Source organism: Mytilus edulis, chromosome 1 (assembly GCF_963676685.1).
Source record: "Mytilus edulis chromosome 1, xbMytEdul2.2, whole genome shotgun sequence".
NCBI classification, from domain to species: Eukaryota; Metazoa; Mollusca; class Bivalvia; order Mytilida; family Mytilidae; genus Mytilus; species Mytilus edulis.
Window position 1 is genome coordinate 125,943,015 of NC_092344.1, and position 20,936 is coordinate 125,963,950.

General features: G+C 32.4%; 1 protein-coding gene across 1 annotated transcript in view; it reads right to left on the reverse strand.

The window, feature by feature from the left end:
• The window catches only part of LOC139506121 (E3 ubiquitin-protein ligase MARCHF1-like), a 42,538-nt gene that overhangs the window by 5,010 nt on the left and 16,592 nt on the right, over positions 1–20,936 (reverse strand). Inside the window, exon 3 of the mRNA XM_071295368.1 lies at positions 15,856–15,945. Coding sequence (XP_071151469.1) covers positions 15,856–15,945 — 90 coding nt within the window. The remainder of the gene's footprint in view (positions 1–15,855; positions 15,946–20,936) is intronic.

The following is a 20,936-nucleotide window of genomic DNA, read 5'->3' on the forward strand; positions in this document are numbered from 1 at the left end:
AGAAATATGATGTGTAGACATTTAATCCTATTGTTCACCCTTGGGAACCTCTAGTTCTTAAACTGCAATAGAAAATAAACTTCTATAAATAGAAATATGATGTGTAGAAATTTAATCCTATTGTTCACCCTTGGGAACCTCCAGTTCTTAAACTGCAATAGAAAATAAACTTCTATAAATAGAAATATGATGTGTAGATATTTATCTCTAATGTTCACCCTTGGGAACCTCCAGTTCTTAAACTGCAATAGAAAATAAACTTCTATATATAGAAATATGATGTGTAGACATTTATTTCTGGTTTTAACCCTTTCAACGCCACAATGACGTCCGCCCACAACCACTGCTTTTCGATGACAATGGATTTTTCATCAGGACTCTTAAACCATTCGGTTTTCGTTCCCGTCCTCTCTAATTTTTCTTCGGATGAATCAAGGATATATACAAGGTCTCATTTGAACTTAAACTCCGGGCAATTTTTAACGTAAAATCATGCAGTAGAAGGAAAATAAAAACAAATATTTTAACAAATGCAAATGGCGGAATAGGAAACGAAGCTGTAAATACTTCAGCATTTCTATGGCGAAACTGACAACGAAGATTAGTTAAATGGTTTCTTGTTATCTCAATGTGTTTATTACATTTAATTCAGGTGGGAAATATGATTTGATTGATCATTACGAGACGTAGAAAAAGGGGGGAAAATGGAGGTTGACTGAAAATTTTGAGGATGGAGCCACTTATTTGTTCGACAATTACATAATACGTTGTGTATGGTGCAAAACGCTACAGAATCAAGCATTTATACTTGGCATTGTGATAAGACTAGGTTGCATGATCTCTAGAAAATACTACTGTTCAGTTCAATATTCTTTCAAGTATAAGTATAAACCTTGTTACAATATTCTACAAATATGTGATGTCATATACATGCAGTTAGGGAGCTACCATTTGATTTTTAGGGGGGGGGGGGGGGGGGGGGGGGGCTAGGATGAAAAATTTTGTCCAGCATTTTTTTTAGCTGTAATCTCTGTCCTGCCTTTTTATTTTTCACTCTGTTTGGTCCTGCCTTTTTTTTTTAGTTTATCCTGACTTTTTTTACCTAAATTGTCGTCCTGACTTTTTGTTTTTGCAAGTGTCTCATCCTGCGTTTTTTTTTACTCAAAACTCCTGTCCTGCCTATTTTTTTCAAATTTCGTCCTAGCCCCCCCCATAAAAATCAAATGGTAGCTCCCTTAGTGGCGACAGAACAAATAGTATTGCTTTACATTCCCGCAATCCTCAACAAGTGGGTCCACATATAGAGACCATATAACAAACTAATACATTGTTGACACCAATGGAGACACCATAAACAGCATACCTATATTTCGTTTCCTCGACTCTGTCAAGGCAAAACAAATATTAAGTCAACGGTCAGATGACTGAGGTAGACATGATGACATAGTTTACACTCTGCTTCCAAGCTCACCTTAATAATGACATAATCATACTGTACATTTTACTCACCTTAAATGTTTTATGTCTGTGGAACTGATAATGACATAATCCTACTGTACACTCACCTTAAATGTTTTATGTCTATGGAACTGATAATGACATAATCCTACTGTACACTCACCTTAAATGTTTTATGTCTATGGAACTGATAATGACATAATCATACTGCACACTCACCTAAAATGTTTTATGTCTGTGGAACTGATAATGACATAATCATACTGTACACTCACCTTAAATGTTTTATGTCTATGGAACTGATAATGACATAATCATACTGTACACTCATCTTAAATGTTTTATGTCTATGGAACTGATAATGACATAATCCTACTGTACACTCACCTTAAATGTTTTATGTCTATGGAACTGATAATGACATAATCTTACTGTACACTCACCTTAAATGTTTTATGTCTGTGGAACTGATAATGACATAATCCTACTGTACACTCATCTTAAATGTTTTATGTCTATAGAACTGATAATGACATAATCCTACTGTACACTCACCTTAAATGTTTTATGTCTATGGAACTGATAATGACATAATCCTACTGTACACTCACCTTAAATGTTTTATGTCTATGGAACTGATAATGACATAATCCTACTGTACACTCACCTTAAATGTTTTATGTCTATGGAACTGATAATGACATAATCCTACTGTACACTCACCTTAAATGTTTTATGTCTATGGAACTGATAATGACATAATCCTACTGCACACTCACCTTAAATGTTTTATGTCTATGGAACTGATAATGACATAATCCTACTGTACACTCACCTTAAATGTTTTATGTCTGTGGAACTGATAATGACATAATCCTACTGTACACTCACCTTAAATGTTTTATGTCTATGGAACTGATAATGACATAATCCTACTGTACACTCACCTTAAATGTTTTATGTCTGTGGAACTGATAATGACATAATCCTACTGTACACTCACCTTAAATGTTTTATGTCTATGGAACTGATAATGACATAATCCTACTGTACACTCACCTTAAATGTTTTATGTCTATGGAACTGATAATGACATAATCTTACTGTACACTCACCTTAAATGTTTTATGTCTGTGGAACTGATAATGACATAGTCCTACTGTACACTCACCTTAAATGTTTTATGTCTATAGAACTGATAATGACATAATCCTACTGTACACTCACCTTAAATGTTTTATGTCTATGGAACTGATAATGACATAATCCTACTGTACACTCACCTTAAATGTTTTATGTCTATGGAACTGATAATGACATAATCCTACTGTTCACTCATCTTAAATGTTTTATGTCTATGGAACTGATAATGACATAATCCTACTGCACACTCACCTTAAATGTTTTATGTCTATGGAACTGATAATGACATAATCCTACTGTACACTCACCTTAAATGTTTTATGTCTATGGAACTGATAATGACATAATCCTACTGTACACTCACCTTAAATGTTTTATGTCTGTGGAACTGATAATGACATAATCCTACTGTACACTCACCTTAAATGTTTTATGTCTATGGAACTGATAATGACATAATCTTACTGTACACTCACCTTAAATGTTTTATGTCTATGGAACTGATAATGACATAATCCTACTGTACACTCACCTTAAATGTTTTATGTCTATGGAACTGATAATGACATAATCCTACTGTACACTCACCTTAAATGTTTTATGTCTATGGAACTGATGACATAATCCTACTGTACAATCACCTTAAATGTTTTATGTCTATGGAACTGATAATGACATAATCCTACTGTACACTCACTTTAAATGTTTTATGTCTATGGAACTGATAATGACATAATCCTACTGCACACTCACCTTAAATGTTTTATGTCTATGGAACTGATAATGACATAATCCTACTGTACACTCACCTTAAATGTTTTATGTCTGTGGAACTGATAATGACATAATCCTACTGCACACTCACCTTAAATGTTTTATGTCTATGGAACTGATAATGACATAATCCTACTGTACACTCACCTTAAATGTTTTATGTCTGTGGAACTGATAATGACATAATCCTACTGTTCACTCACCTTAAATGTTTTATTTCTGTGGAACTGATAATGACATAATCCTACTGTACACTCACCTTAAATGTTTTATGTCTATAGAACTGATAATGACATAATCATACTGTACACTCACCTTAAATGTTTTATGTCTATGGAACTGATAATGACATAATCCTACTGTACACTCACCTTAAATGTTTTATGTCTATGGAACTGATAATGACATAATCATACTGCACACTCACCTAAAATGTTTTATGTCTGTGGAACTGATAATGACATAATCATACTGTACACTCACCTTAAATGTTTTATGTCTATGGAACTGATAATGACATAATCATACTGTACACTCATCTTAAATGTTTTATGTCTATGGAACTGATAATGACATAATCCTACTGTACACTCACCTTAAATGTTTTATGTCTATGGAACTGATAATGACATAATCTTACTGTACACTCACCTTAAATGTTTTATGTCTGTGGAACTGATAATGACATAATCCTACTGTACACTCATCTTAAATGTTTTATGTCTATAGAACTGATAATGACATAATCCTACTGTACACTCACCTTAAATGTTTTATGTCTATGGAACTGATAATGACATAATCCTACTGTACACTCACCTTAAATGTTTTATGTCTATGGAACTGATAATGACATAATCCTACTGTACACTCACCTTAAATGTTTTATGTCTATGGAACTGATAATGACATAATCCTACTGTACACTCACCTTAAATGTTTTATGTCTATGGAACTGATAATGACATAATCCTACTGTACACTCACCTTAAATGTTTTATGTCTATGGAACTGATAATGACATAATCCTACTGTACACTCACCTTAAATGTTTTATGTCTATGGAACTGATAATGACATAATCCTACTGTACACTCACCTTAAATGTTTTATGTCTATGGAACTGATAATGACATAATCCTACTGTACACTCACCTTAAATGTTTTATGTCTATGGAACTGATAATGACATAATCCTACTGTACACTCACCTTAAATGTTTTATGTCTATAGAACTGATAATGACATAATCCTACTGTACACTCACCTTAAATGTTTTATGTCTATGGAACTGATAATGACATAATCCTACTGTACACTCACCTTAAATGTTTTATGTCTGTGGAACTGATAATGACACAATCCTACTGTACACTCACCTTAAATGTTTTATGTCTATGGAACTGATAATGACATAATCCTACTGTACACTCACCTTAAATGTTTTATGTCTATGGAACTGATAATGACATAATCCTACTGTACACTCACCTTAAATGTTTTATGTCTATGGAACTGATAATGACATAATCATACTGTACACTCACCTTAAATGTTTTATGTCTATGGAACTGATAATGACATAATCCTACTGTACACTCACCTTAAATGTTTTATGTCTGTGGAACTGATAATGACATAATCCTACTGTACACTCACCTTAAATGTTTTATGTCTATGGAACTGATAATGACATAATCCTACTGTACACTCACCTTAAATGTTTTATGTCTATGGAACTGATAATGGTCCGAGTACACAGTTATCGTCCTTTGATTTTCGTTGTCCACGAATATAGTCCTTAGTGTGGACAGTGTGTTACTTGCCAATTTTTGTTATACCCCTTCCAAATTTATTTCTCCATGTTTTATGCCTCATATAGCAAGTTGGTGGTTGAAATGACATTGTAAAAAAAATTGGGTCATAAATATTAATGTAAAGTAGTGATTAGGTCCAGCTGAAAAAGGTCAAAAATTAGTACTTCAGAAGCTGTCAAAAGATTTCAAGACCCCCTTAACATAAAATTGTCCATATTTTGAGTTAGAGCTGATGAAGTTTTCTATAATTTTGATATAATTTGTCCCAAAAGTAGTACAACACACTGTAAAAATATTATTGAGAAAGCGCAGGTGGGATTTTTTTAATTTTCATTCATTGTCTAAAAGAAATGCACTACGAAATAACTGTGTACTCGGACCTAAGAGGTGAAATCAGGAAATATAGAATCTGTACTTTGGCAACTTCCCTGGATGATTTGATGGTGTCAATTTGTCAAATAGCATAAAACTAAAGGATTTAAACTTTTATTTGATAGAATTTCTGCAAAAATGACCAATTTTGGCATTATATGGTCAAACTAAGCATTTCATAGCTTTTTCAATGTTGATGCATAAGTGGCATTTTGACTTTCTATCTGACATGTTTTCATGTGTCAATTTTTGTGTTTCTATGCTTTAATCCAGTTTTATTACTCATTTGTGAACTCTGAATCTACAGAAAAGAAGATTATCTCAGACAATATGAGCAAAATGTGTTGTATAAATGACCCTCGTCTAACGCCCTGTTTGGATCAAGTTAAATGTGAGGAGCATGGCACATACAAGTTGAAGTCCATAATAAAGCCCTCACTAAATTTGTATAAAAAGCACTTAACAATGTCTTTTGTACCTGTTTCATTTCACATAATATCTTTCTTTACTTCTGTAGGATAGCATGTGGTTCAAATATAAGCCTGTTGAGACTAAAATTGCATGCAAGTTTTTCACTAAAAAGTGAAAAATCATTGTATCAGACCATACTGTCTGGTAAAAATGTTGAATGTAAGAGCCTTTTTGTGCTCAGATTTATTGTATCATGTCACCTGAGTATAGAAATGATAGAAAAGACACAAATTTTTATTTCTTATAGCTTTCAATATGCATTTTTAAATGTAAATATGTGCTACGGCCTAAATTGACCCTAAATTAATTTTAGTCTTACTTGGCCTAAGACCCTTTTAAACTAATATGATATGTTATTTGTAAGTTTTCTTTCCATTTAAAGTACATTAAATACATATGTAAGGATTATTTATAATCAAAAAGCTTCACAAATTTAAAATTGCTGGAAAATATTACATCTTTATGTAAGGCCCCCCTTCATTGGAAAACCTCCATTTTTAGGCACAGGCTCATATAAATTTGACTTTTGAATAATTATGCTAAGTCTGATATATCAAATGAGTACTCTATTGCTTTAAATACATGATATATTATATATTAAGGCATTTTAAAAGTATTTTTTTGCAATATTTAAATTTTAAAAGCCCCAAATGTTGATAGTTGAAATTTCTCAATTTTAACGTCTAAATTTAACACGCAAAGTTGAATATAGAATTAATCATATTGTCTATAATATATATCCTATTGCTATGAAACTTTGTAAGCAGTCTTATAATATATTAAGCTTTAGTCATACCAAGTTTTATTAAGATTGGTCAACTTTTTCTATCCTATTAGGTCCGAGTACACAGTTATCGTCCTTTGATTTTCGTTGTCCACGAATATAGTCCTTAGTGTGGACAGTGTGTTACTTGCCAATTTTTGTTATACCCCTTCCAAATTTATTTCTCCATGTTTTATGCCTCATATAGCAAGTTGGGGGTTGAAATGACATTGTAAAAAAAATTGGGTCATAAATATTAATGTAAAGTAGTGATTAGGTCCAGCTGAAAAAGGTCAAAAATTAGTACTTCAGAAGCTGTCAAAAGATTTCAAGACCCCCTTAACATAAAATTGTCCATATTTTGAGTTAGAGCTGATGAAGTTTTCTATAATTTTGATATAATTTGTCCCAAAAGTAGTACAACACACTGTAAAAATATTATTGAGAAAGCGCAGGTGGGATTTTTTTAATTTTCATTCATTGTCTAAAAGAAATGCACTACGAAATAACTGTGTACTCGGACCTAATGACATAATCCTACTGTACACTCACCTTAAATGTTTTATGTCTATGGAACTGATAATGACATAATCCTACTGCACACTCACCTTAAATGTTTTATGTCTATGGAACTGATAATGACATAATCCTACTGTACACTCACCTTAAATGTTTTATGTCTGTGGAACTGATAATGACATAATCCTACTGTACACTCACCTTAAATGTTTTATGTCTATGGAACTGATAATGACATAATCCTACTGTACACTCACCTTAAATGTTTTATGTCTGTGGAACTGATAATGACATAATCCTACTGTACACTCACCTTAAATGTTTTATGTCTATGGAACTGATAATGACATAATCCTACTGTACACTCACCTTAAATGTTTTATGTCTGTGGAACTGATAATGACATAATCCTACTGTACACTCACCTTAAATGTTTTATGTCTATGGAACTGATAATGACATAATCTTACTGTACACTCACCTTAAATGTTTTATGTCTGTGGAACTGATAATGACATAGTCCTACTGTACACTCACCTTAAATGTTTTATGTCTATAGAACTGATAATGACATAATCCTACTGCACACTCACCTTAAATGTTTTATGTCTATGGAACTGATAATGACATAATCCTACTGTACACTCACCTTAAATGTTTTATGTCTATGGAACTGATAATGACATAATCCTACTGTACACTCACCTTAAATGTTTTATGTCTGTGGAACTGATAATGACATAATCCTACTGTACACTCACCTTAAATGTTTTATGTCTATGGAACTGATAATGACATAATCTTACTGTACACTCACCTTAAATGTTTTATGTCTATGGAACTGATAATGACATAATCCTACTGTACACTCACCTTAAATGTTTTATGTCTATGGAACTGATAATGACATAATCCTACTGTACACTCACCTTAAATGTTTTATGTCTATGGAACTGATGACATAATCCTACTGTACAATCACCTTAAATGTTTTATGTCTATGGAACTGATAATGACATAATCCTACTGTACACTCACTTTAAATGTTTTATGTCTATGGAACTGATAATGACATAATCCTACTGCACACTCACCTTAAATGTTTTATGTCTATGGAACTGATAATGACATAATCCTACTGTACACTCACCTTAAATGTTTTATGTCTGTGGAACTGATAATGACATAATCCTACTGCACACTCACCTTAAATGTTTTATGTCTATGGAACTGATAATGACATAATCCTACTGTACACTCACCTTAAATGTTTTATGTCTGTGGAACTGATAATGACATAATCCTACTGTTCACTCACCTTAAATGTTTTATTTCTGTGGAACTGATAATGACATAATCCTACTGTACACTCACCTTAAATGTTTTATGTCTATAGAACTGATAATGACATAATCATACTGTACACTCACCTTAAATGTTTTATGTCTATGGAACTGATAATGACATAATCCTACTGTACACTCACCTTAAATGTTTTATGTCTGTGGAACTGATAATGACATAATCCTACTGTACACTTACCTTAAATGTTTTATGTCTATGGAACTGATAATGACATAATCATACTGTACACTCACCTTAAATGTTGTATGTCTATGGAACTGATAATGACATAATCCTACTGTACACTCACCTTAAATGTTTTATGTCTGTGGAACTGATAATGACATAATCCTACTGTACACTCACCTTAAATGTTTTATGTCTGTGGAACTGATAATGACATAATCCTACTGTACACTCACCTTAAATGTTTTATGTCTATGGAACTGATAATGACATAATCCTACTGTACACTCACTTTAAATGTTTTATGTCTGTGGAACTGATAATGACATAATCCTACTGTACACTCACCTTAAATGTTTTATGTCTATAGAACTGATAATGACATAATCCTACTGTACACTCACCTTAAATGTTTTATGTCTATAGAACTGATAATGACATAATCCTACTGTACACTCACCTTAAATGTTTTATGTCTATGGAACTGATAATGACATAATCCTACTGTTCACTCACCTTAAATGTTTTATGTCTATGGAACTGATAATGACATAATCCTACTGCACACTCACCTTAAATGTTTTATGTCTGTGGAACTGATAATGACATAGTCCTACTGTACACTCACCTTAAATGTTTTATGTCTATAGAACTGATAATGACATAATCCTACTGTACACTCACCTTAAATGTTTTATGTCTGTGGAACTGATAATGACATAATCCTACTGTACACTCACCTTAAATGTTTTATGTCTATGGAACTGATAATGACATAATCCTACTGTACACTCACCTTAAATGTTTTATGTCTATAGAACTGATAATGACATAATCCTACTGTTCACTCACCTTAAATGTTTTATGTCTATGGAACTGATAATGACATAATCCTACTGTACACTCACCTTAAATGTTTTATGTCTATGGAACTGATAATGACATAATCCTACTGTTCACTCACCTTAAATGTTTTATGTCTATGGAACTGATAATGACATAATCCTACTGTACACTCACCTTAAATGTTTTATGTCTATGGAACTGATAATGACATAATCCTACTGTACACTCACCTTAAATGTTTTATGTCTATGGAACTGATAATGACATAATCCTACTGTTCACTCACCTTAAATGTTTTATGTCCATGGAACTGATAATGACATAATCCTACTGTACACTCACCTTAAATGTTTTATATCTATGGAACTGATAATGACATAATCCTACTGTACACTCACCTTAAATGTTTTATGTCTATGGAACTGATAATGACATAATCCTACTGTACACTCACCTTAAATGTTTTATGTCTATGGAACTGATAATGACATAATCCTACTGTACACTCACCTTAAATGTTTTATGTCTGTGGAACTGATAATGACATAATCCTACTGTACACTCACCTTAAATGTTTTATGTCTATGGAACTGATAATGACATAATCCTACTGTACACTCACCTTAAATGTTTTATGTGTATGGAACTGATAATGACATAATCCTACTGTACACTCACCTTAAATGTTTTATGTCCATGGAACTGATAATGACATAATCCTACTGTACACTCACCTTAAATGTTTTATGTCTGTGGAACTGATAATGACATAATCCTACTGTACACTCACCTTAAATGTTTTATGTCTATGGAACTGATAATGACATAATCCTACTGTACACTCACCTTAAATGTTTTATGTCTATGGAACTGATAATGACATAATCCTACTGTACACTCACCTTAAATGTTTTATGTCTATGGAACTGATAATGACATAATCCTACTGTACACTTACCTTAAATGTTTTATGTCTGTGGAACTGATAATGACATAATCCTACTGTACACTCACCTTAAATGTTTTATGTCTATGGAACTGATAATGACATAATCCTACTGCACACTCACCTTAAATGTTTTATGTCTGTGGAACTGATAATGACATAATCATACTGTACATTTACCTTAAATGTTTTATGTCTATGGAACTGATAATGACATAATCCTACTGTACACTCACCTTAAATGTTTTATGTCTATGGAACTGATAATGACATAATCCTACTGTACACTCACCTTAAATGTTTTATGTCTATGGAACTGATAATAACATAATCCTACTGTACACTCACCTTAAATGTTTTATGTCTGTGGAACTGATAATGACATAATCCTACTGTACACTCACCTTAAATGTTTTATGTCTATGGAACTGATAATGACATAATCCTACTGTACACTCATCTTAAATGTTTTATGTCTATGGAACTGATAATGACATAATCCTACTGTACACTCACCTTAAATGTTTTATGTCTATGGAACTGATAATGACATAATCCTACTGTACACTCACCTTAAATGTTTTATGTCTATGGAACTGATAATGACATAATCCTACTGTACACTCACCTTAAATGTTTTATGTCTATGGAACTGATAATGACATAATCCTACTGTACACTCACCTTAAATGTTTTATGTCTATGGAACTGATAATGACATAATCCTACTGTACACTCACCTTAAATGTTTTATGTCTATGGAACTGATAATGACATAATCCTACTGTACACTCACCTTAAATGTTTTATGTCTATGGAACTGATAATGACATAATCCTACTGTACACTCACCTTAAATGTTTTATGTCTGTGGAACTGATAATGACATAATCCTACTGTACACTCACCTTAAATGTTTTATGTCTATGGAACTGATAATGACATAATCCTACTGTACACTCACCTTAAATGTTTTATGTCTGTGGAACTGATAATGACATAATCATACTGTACACTCATCTTAAATGTTTTATGTCTATGGAACTGATAATGACATAATCCTACTGCACACTCACCTTAAATGTTTTATGTCTATGGAACTGATAATGACATAATCCTACTGTACACTCACCTTAAATGTTTTATGTCTGTGGAACTGATAATGACATAATCATACTGTACACTCACCTTAAATGTTTTATGTCTGTGGAACTGATAATGACATAATCATACTGTACATTTACCTTAAATGTTTTATGTCTATGGAACTGATAATGACATAATCCTACTGTACACTCACCTTAAATGTTTTATGTCTATGGAACTGATAATGACATAATCCTACTGTACACTCACCTTAAATGTTTTATGTCTGTGGAACTGATAATGACATAATCCTACTGTACACTCACCTTAAATGTTTTATGTCTATAGAACTGATAATGACATAATCCTACTGCACACTCACCTTAAATGTTTTATGTCTATGGAACTGATAATGACATAATCCTACTGTACACTCACCTTAAATGTTTTATGTCTGTGGAACTGATAATGACATAATCATACTGTACACTCACCTTAAATGTTTTATGTCTATGGAACTGATAATGACATAATCCTACTGTACACTCACCTTAAATGTTTTATGTCTATGGAACTGATAATGACATAATCATACTGTACACTCATCTTAAATGTTTTATGTCTATGGAACTGATAATGACATAATCATACTGTACACTCATCTTAAATGTTTTATGTCTATGGAACTGATAATGACATAATCATACTGTACACTCATCTTAAATGTTTTATGTCTGTGGAACTGATAATGACATAATCCTACTGTACACTCACCTTAAATGTTTTATGTCTGTGGAACTGATAATGACATAATCCTACTGTACACTCACCTTAAATGTTTTATGTCTATGGAACTGATAATAACATAATCCTACTGTACACTCACCTTAAATGTTTTATGTCTATGGGACTGATAATGACATAATCCTACTGTACACTCACCTTAAATGTTTTATGTCTATGGAACTGATAATGACATAATCCTACTGTACACTCACCTTAAATGTTTTATGTCTATGGAACTGATAATGACATAATCCTACTGCACACTCACCTTAAATGTTTTATGTCTATAGAACTGATGACATAATCCTACTGTACACTCACCTTAAATGTTTTATGTCTGTGGAACTGATAATGACATAATCCTACTGTACACTCACCTTAAATGTTTTATGTCTATGGAACTGATAATGACATAATCCTACTGTACACTCACCTTAAATGTTTTATGTCTATGGAACTGATAATGACATAATCCTACTGTACACTCACCTTAAATGTTTTATGTCTATGGAACTGATAATGACATAATCCTACTGTACACTCACCTTAAATGTTTTATGTCTATGGAACTGATAATGACATAATCCTACTGTACACTCACCTTAAATGTTTTATGTCTATGGAACTGATAATGACATAATCCTACTGCACACTTACCTTAAATGTTTTATGTCTATAGAACTGATAATGACATAATCCTACTGTACACTCACCTTAAATGTTTTATGTCTATGGAACTGATAATGACATAATCCTACTGTACACTCACCTTAAATGTTTTATGTCTGTGGAACTGATAATGACATAATCCTACTGTTCACTCACCTTAAATGTTTTATGTCTATGGAACTGATAATAACATAATCCTACTGTACACTCACCTTAAATGTTTTATGTCTATGGAACTGATAATGACATAATCCTACTGTACACTCACCTTAAATGTTTTATGTCTATGGTACTGATAATGACATAATCCTACTGTACACTCACCTTAAATGTTTTATGTCTATAGAACTGATAATGACATAATCCTACTGTACACTTACCTTAAATGTTTTATGTCTATGGAACTGATAATGACATAATCCTACTGTACACTCACCTTAAATGTTTTATGTCTGTGGAACTGATAATGACATAATCCACTGTACACTCACCTTAAATGTTTTATGTCTATGGAACTGATAATGACATAATCCTACTGTTCACTCACCTTAAATGTTTTATGTCTATGGAACTGATAATAACATAATCCTACTGTACACTCACCTTAAATGTTTTATGTCTATGGAACTGATAATGACATAATCCTACTGTACACTCACCTTAAATGTTTTATGTCTATGGAACTGATAATGACATAATCCTACTGTACACTCACCTTATATGTTTTATGTCTATGGAACTGATAATGACATAATCCTACTGTACACTCACCTTATATGTTTTATGTCTATGGAACTGATAATGACATAATCCTACTGTACACTCACCTTAAATGTTTTATGTCTATGGAACTGATAATGACATAATCCTACTGTTCACTCACCTTAAATGTTTTATGTCTATGGAACTGATAATGACATAATCCTACTGTACACTCACCTTAAATGTTTTATGTCTATGGAACTGATAATGACATAGTCCTACTGCACACTCACCTTAAATGTTTTATGTCTATGGAACTGATAATGACATAATCCTACTGTTCACTCACCTTAAATGTTTTATGTCTATGGAACTGATAATGACATAATCCTACTGTACACTTACCTTAAATGTTTTATGTCTGTGGAACTGATAATGACATAATCCTACTGCACACTCACCTTAAATGTTTTATGTCTATGGAACTGATAATGACATAATCCTACTGCACACTCACCTTAAATGTTTTATGTCTATGGAACTGATAATGACATAATCCTACTGCACACTCACCTTAAATGTTTTATGTCTATGGAACTGATAATGACATAATCCTACTGCACACTCACCTTAAATGTTTTATGTCTATGGAACTGATAATGACATAATCCTACTGCACACTCACCTTAAATGTTTTATGTCTATGGAACTGATAATGACATAATCCTACTGTTCACTCACCTTAAATGTTTTATGTCTATGGAACTGATAATGACATAATCCTACTGTACACTCACCTTAAATGTTTTATGTCTATGGAACTGATAATGACATAATCCTACTGCACACTCACCTTAAATGTTTTATGTCTATGGAACTGATAATGACATAATCGTACTGTACACTCACCTTAAATGTTTTATGTCTATGGAACTGATAATGACATAATCCTACTGTTCACTCACCTTAAATGTTTTATGTCTATGGAACTGATAATGACATAATCCTACTGTACACTCACCTTAAATGTTTTATGTCTATGGAACTGATAATGACATAATCCTACTGTACACTCACCTTAAATGTTTTATGTCTATGGAACTGATAATGACATAATCTTACTGTACACTCACCTTAAATGTTTTATGTCTGTGGAACTGATAATGACATAATCCTACTGTACACTCACCTTAAATGTTTTATGTCTGTGGAACTGATAATGACATAATCCTACTGTACACTCACCTTAAATGTTTTATGTCTATGGAACTGATAATGACATAATCCTACCGTACACTCACCTTAAATGTTTTATGTCTATGGAACTGATAATGACATAATCCTACTGTACACTCACCTTAAATGTTTTATGTCTGTGGAACTGATAATGACATAATCCTACTGTACACTCACCTTAAATGTTTTATGTCTGTGGAACTGATAATGACATAATCCTACTGTACACTCACCTTAAATGTTTTATGTCTATGGAACTGATAATGACATAATCCTACTGCACACTCACCTTAAATGTTTTATGTCTATGGAACTGATAATGACATAATCCTACTGTACACTCACCTTAAATGTTTTATGTCTGTGGAACTGATAATGACATAATCCTACTGTACACTCACCTTAAATGTTTTATGTCTGTGGAACTGATAATGACATAATCCTACTGTACACTCACCTTAAATGTTTTATGTCTGTGGAACTGATAATGACATAATCCTACTGTACACTCACCTTAAATGTTTTATGTCTGTGGAACTGATAATGACATAATCCTACTGTACACTCACCTTAAATGTTTTATGTCTGTGGAACTGATAATGACATAATCCTACTGTACACTCACCTTAAATGTTTTATGTCTGTGGAACTGATAATGACATAATCCTACTGTACACTCACCTTAAATGTTTTATGTCTATGGAACTGATAATGACATAATCCTACTGTACACTCACCTTAAATGTTTTATGTCTATGGAACTGATAATGACATAGTTCACACCTTGGCTGCTTCTTTTTTTTCCTTGTTGAGATTTCTATCCATCTCTGTAATTTATTATTGGATCATATAAATGTTTTACAAATTAATAAGAAAATTACTATATATATATCATGTATATATATATAAAACGTCTGTATAGTAGTCAACGATTTTCCCCACGAGGGCGCTGGATCGTTACGAGTAACGATACATGTACACAATAAATAAATTATATAAACGCCTAAAAAAGTGTACACAACAACTCCAAATACAAAAAAAGGTAACTATAAATGTAATTATTTATAAATATTTCGGATAACAGATATCCTTCGTCAGTCAGATTCTGATGTGAAATGAATCATCTTTGAGTCTCGTTAGATTAAACTTTTACTAAATCTTGAATTTTATACAATAAAAAAAGTCAAACCGAACATCAGTAAAGACGCTTGCACCATTCTAAAAAAATGTTAACATGACATAGGTTATATGGTTTATTACAACAGAGAGCTCATATATATGCTTTAAATACAAATAATAATGTGCGATGTGAACTAGCACAATTCTAAAACTGTATCGGGAACGACAATTATGATGATATAACATGTATACGCATGATAACGTCTGTAAAATTACCAAATAGACAGCACTGAACGATCTAAATATTTGAAATTGAGAGTAAAGTAGTTACAACAGAGTCTGAATATTTAAACATCGTGAACAAACGGCCGTAAAAATGTAAGAATATTTTTTTACTAAGTATAACTAGAAGAATGTGGCTAGGTACTTATACATCCCTCAAAAAATTAAGCAATTTAAATTGGTATCTTCAACAAATGTATTATACGAGTCTAAATTGAAAACTACGTTCAAACTTATGATTATGTTGGATAAAAACCGCAATTTTTATACGTGTGCATGTAAACAAATTTCGTTGTAGAAGGGTCTAAAAACAGCACAAACAACATTTTCCAAAAGACCAAAAAGGTGAAAAAGTATATTTAAACAAAACGCATTTGACTAACAGGTCGAACAACTGATGTTCTTTAACCCTGCTGACTGCCATTGGCGATTGCCAAATAAAATTGATCACAAGATGTAACAAAATGGATCTTAATATAAATTTAATACTAAACAGAAATAAAAGTTTAACTCGTGGCCACGATGTTATGCCACAAACATATGGTGTCAATATTTTATAGGGTTCCTATACATGAATTCAAATTCTCTCAAATTGAGTTAATTAACAAGAGGCTGTCATAGCAACAGCACACTGGATTTTGACATTTGACCTCTATTTTGTCATCAGTAGCAACATATTAAAATTTGAAAAGCTTTGGTTGAAAGGTTCATAAGTTATTAGAATGAAATTCAAAACAGTGTGGCTGTGGCCATTGATTGACACATTAAATTCATCCATTGACTGGGACAATTTACGTGAACGTTTGTCTGTAACGACCACTGTTCACGACGTACCTACGATAGACATTTAAACTGTGGGGTCACCAAAGGTTTCTTAACGCCTTTAATTATAAAATAAGTCGAAAAATTAATCAGGAATCACTTTTATGTTTTGATTTATATAATTGATATAAATCAAAACATCGTGTTATTTCTGATTAATTTTTCGAATTACTTTATTAAGGTGTTGAAAACCTTTGGTGACCCCATAGTTAAAGTGTCTTTAAAATGTACACAGTGAGCAGTGGTCGTTACATACAAACGTTCACGTAAATTGTCCCAGTCAATGGATGAATTTAATGTGTCAATCAATGGCCACAGCCACACTGTTTTGAATTTCATTCTAAAGCACTGACATGACTGGAAAGACCATTTTCAATCTTTCAATGTAAAGGGGAGGGTTGAGCGCTCACAAGCATGTTCAACCTTGTCACAGTCTTTACATGCCTGTCAAGTCTAACTAGTGCCTGCAGTTCAGTAGTTGTTGTGGGTTCATGTCTTTCATATTTGTTTTTCATACGTTGTTTTGTTATAAACTTGCATTGGGTGTAAGTTTTCTGGTTTAAATTGCTGAACACTTTTCATGTCAGAGCCACTTATAGCAGACTTTATGGTATGTGGGTTTTTCACTGTTGAACACTGTACAGTGACCTGTTATTGATTTAATCCACTTATTTGAACTCAGGTAAATAGTAGTTGCTTCATTGGCTAATATAATACATTAATATACTGTATAATACACCATACATACACTGTGTACTGAATATTCAATTTATACATGAAATTGAGAATGGTAATGGGGAATGTGTCAAAGAGACAACAACCTGACCAATGGACCATAGAACAGACAACAGCAGAAGGTCACCAATAGGTCTTCAATACAGCGAGAAACTTCCGCAGCTGGAGGCGTCCTTCAGCTGGCCCCTAAACAAATATCTATACTAGTTCAGTGATAATGGACGTCATATATATATACTAAACTCCAAATTATACACAGGAAACTAAATTAAAATCATACAAGACTAACAATGGCTAGAAGCTCCTGACTTTGGACAGGCGCAAATATGTGGCGGTGTTAAACATGTTTATGAGATCTCAACTCTCCCCCTATACCTCTAGCCAATGTAGAAAAGTAAACGCATAATGACTTGGATGTGGAGAGTTGTCTCTTTGGCACTCCTACAACATTTTCTTATATCTAATTAGTACAATTATATGCCTCATTTACCATTTTACACCTAATACCAATGGTCAATATTATGGATAAAACATCAAAAGTTCAATGTACATGATGTAGGACTTAATTCATATAGTTTTTACACTGACCCCCTTATCCCCCTCTTAACTTAATTTGGGAAATTTGTTTTGACAAATAAGGATATACATAAACAAGAATGTGTCCACAGTACACGGATGCCCCACTCGCACTATCATTTTCTATGTTTAAAGGACTGTGAAATTGGAATAAATTCTCTAATTTGGCATTAAAATTAGAATGATCTTATCAAAGGGAACATGTATACTAAGTTTCAAGTTGATTGGACTTCTACTTTATCAAAAACTACCTTGACCAAAAACTTTAACCTGAAATTTGCACTATCATTTTCTATGTTCAGTGAACCGTAAAATTGGGGTCAAAACTCTAATTTGGCATTTAAATTAGAAAGATCATATCATAGGGCACATGTATACTAAGTTTCAAGTTGATTGGACTTCAACTTCATCAAAAACTACCTTGACCAAAAACTTTAACCTGAAGCCAAAAACTTTAACCTGAAATTTGCACTATAATTTTCTATGTTCAGTGAACCGTAAAATTGGGGTCAAAACTCTAATTTGGCATTTAAATTAGAAAGATCATATCATAGGGCACATGTATACTAAGTTTCAAGTTGATTGGACTTCAACTTCATCAAAAACTACCTTGACCAAAAACTTTAACCTGAAGCCAAAAACTTTAACCTGAAATTTGCACTATAATTTTCTATGTTCAGTGAACCGTAAAATTGGGGTCAAAACTCTAATTTGGCATTTAAATTAGAAAGATCATATCATAGGGCACATGTATACTAAGTTTCAAGTTGATTGGACTTCAACTTCATCAAAAACTACCTTGACCAAAAACTTTAACCTGAAGCCAAAAACTTTAACCTGAAATTTGCACTATCATTTTCTATGTTCAGTGAACCGTAAAATTGGGGTCAAAACTCTAATTTCGCATTTAAATTAGAAAGATCATATCATAGGGCACATGTATACTAAGTTTCAAGTTGATTGGACTTCAACTTCATCATAAACTACCTCGACCAAAAACTTTAACCTGACATGGGACAGACGGACGAACGGACGAACGAACAGATGAACGAACAGACGGACGAACGGACGCACAGACCAGAAAACATAATGCCCCTTCTTCTATCGTAGACGGGGCATAAAAATCGATGTCAATTTAAAAAACCTTGTAGCAATTAGTACATTTGTAGTAGTAACATAGTAATGTTACAAACAATCATTTTGGATGGTCTAAACATGCTAAAGGATATCATTTCACTTTGGACACCTACATATTTGTACGTGTACTTTTTATAGTGTACATGTAAGTCAGACTATGTAATGTTAAATTATTAATTACTGCACTTGTTTTCCTATTAAAATGTGCATGGTATCTGTTGATGCATTTAATCACACAGAAGTACATAACCTCAAAAACCTAATTCTTGTATCGTAAAATAGAATGATGAGGTATTTAAATACTTGTTTACATGCATGTACATGTACACTGCCAGAAACAAAATCTAAATTATAATAAATTTTATGGAGTCTGTTATTTGTGTTAGTAATTTTTATAATAGATAAATCCTGCCATATATAGTTGTTCTACAAGTTATATCTTCTGTCCATTTTGTTTTATATTTATATTAAGATCATGGTACAAACAATATTAAGTCTTGTTTTTCTTGAGATTATTATCAAAATAATTTCATAATCAATTGATGAAAGTGAAATTTGTTAAATAATGACCATCATGACCATGTTGGTCATTATGGTCAATAACGCTTTTATTAATTCTCTGCCCTTACACAGTGTCAAACAAAAATACTATACAAATGTCTATCAAAAAAAAAAATCTTTTCTAACTAAAAACTCATTATTACAGTTTTTAACCTATTCTAAGAATCAATGTGCAACAAATTAGGAATTCAGATATATTTTACATGTAGATATATGAATAATCTCCCATTGTAACCCATGTATGATACAAGAGTGCACACGCTGAAATGTTTCGCCTTCTTTACTAACCATTGATATTATGTTGATAGTCCTCAATATAAAGCTTTATTACAACTGTCACTTAAACTTAACATTAACCAAGAAAACTAAACATTGACCACTGATCCATGAAATGAGGTCGAGGCCAAGACATGTATTTCCCCTTCATCATCAATGATCATGTTCATGTCCATGTCTTAACTACTGGAGCAATGTGAAGAAGAATTATAAATAAAGACCTATTTTAATCAAAGCCTTAAAGGCTGTAAAAGCAATTGCTGCCATGTTAATGTTTGGGGACTTTTATTTTTCATCCACATATATACAA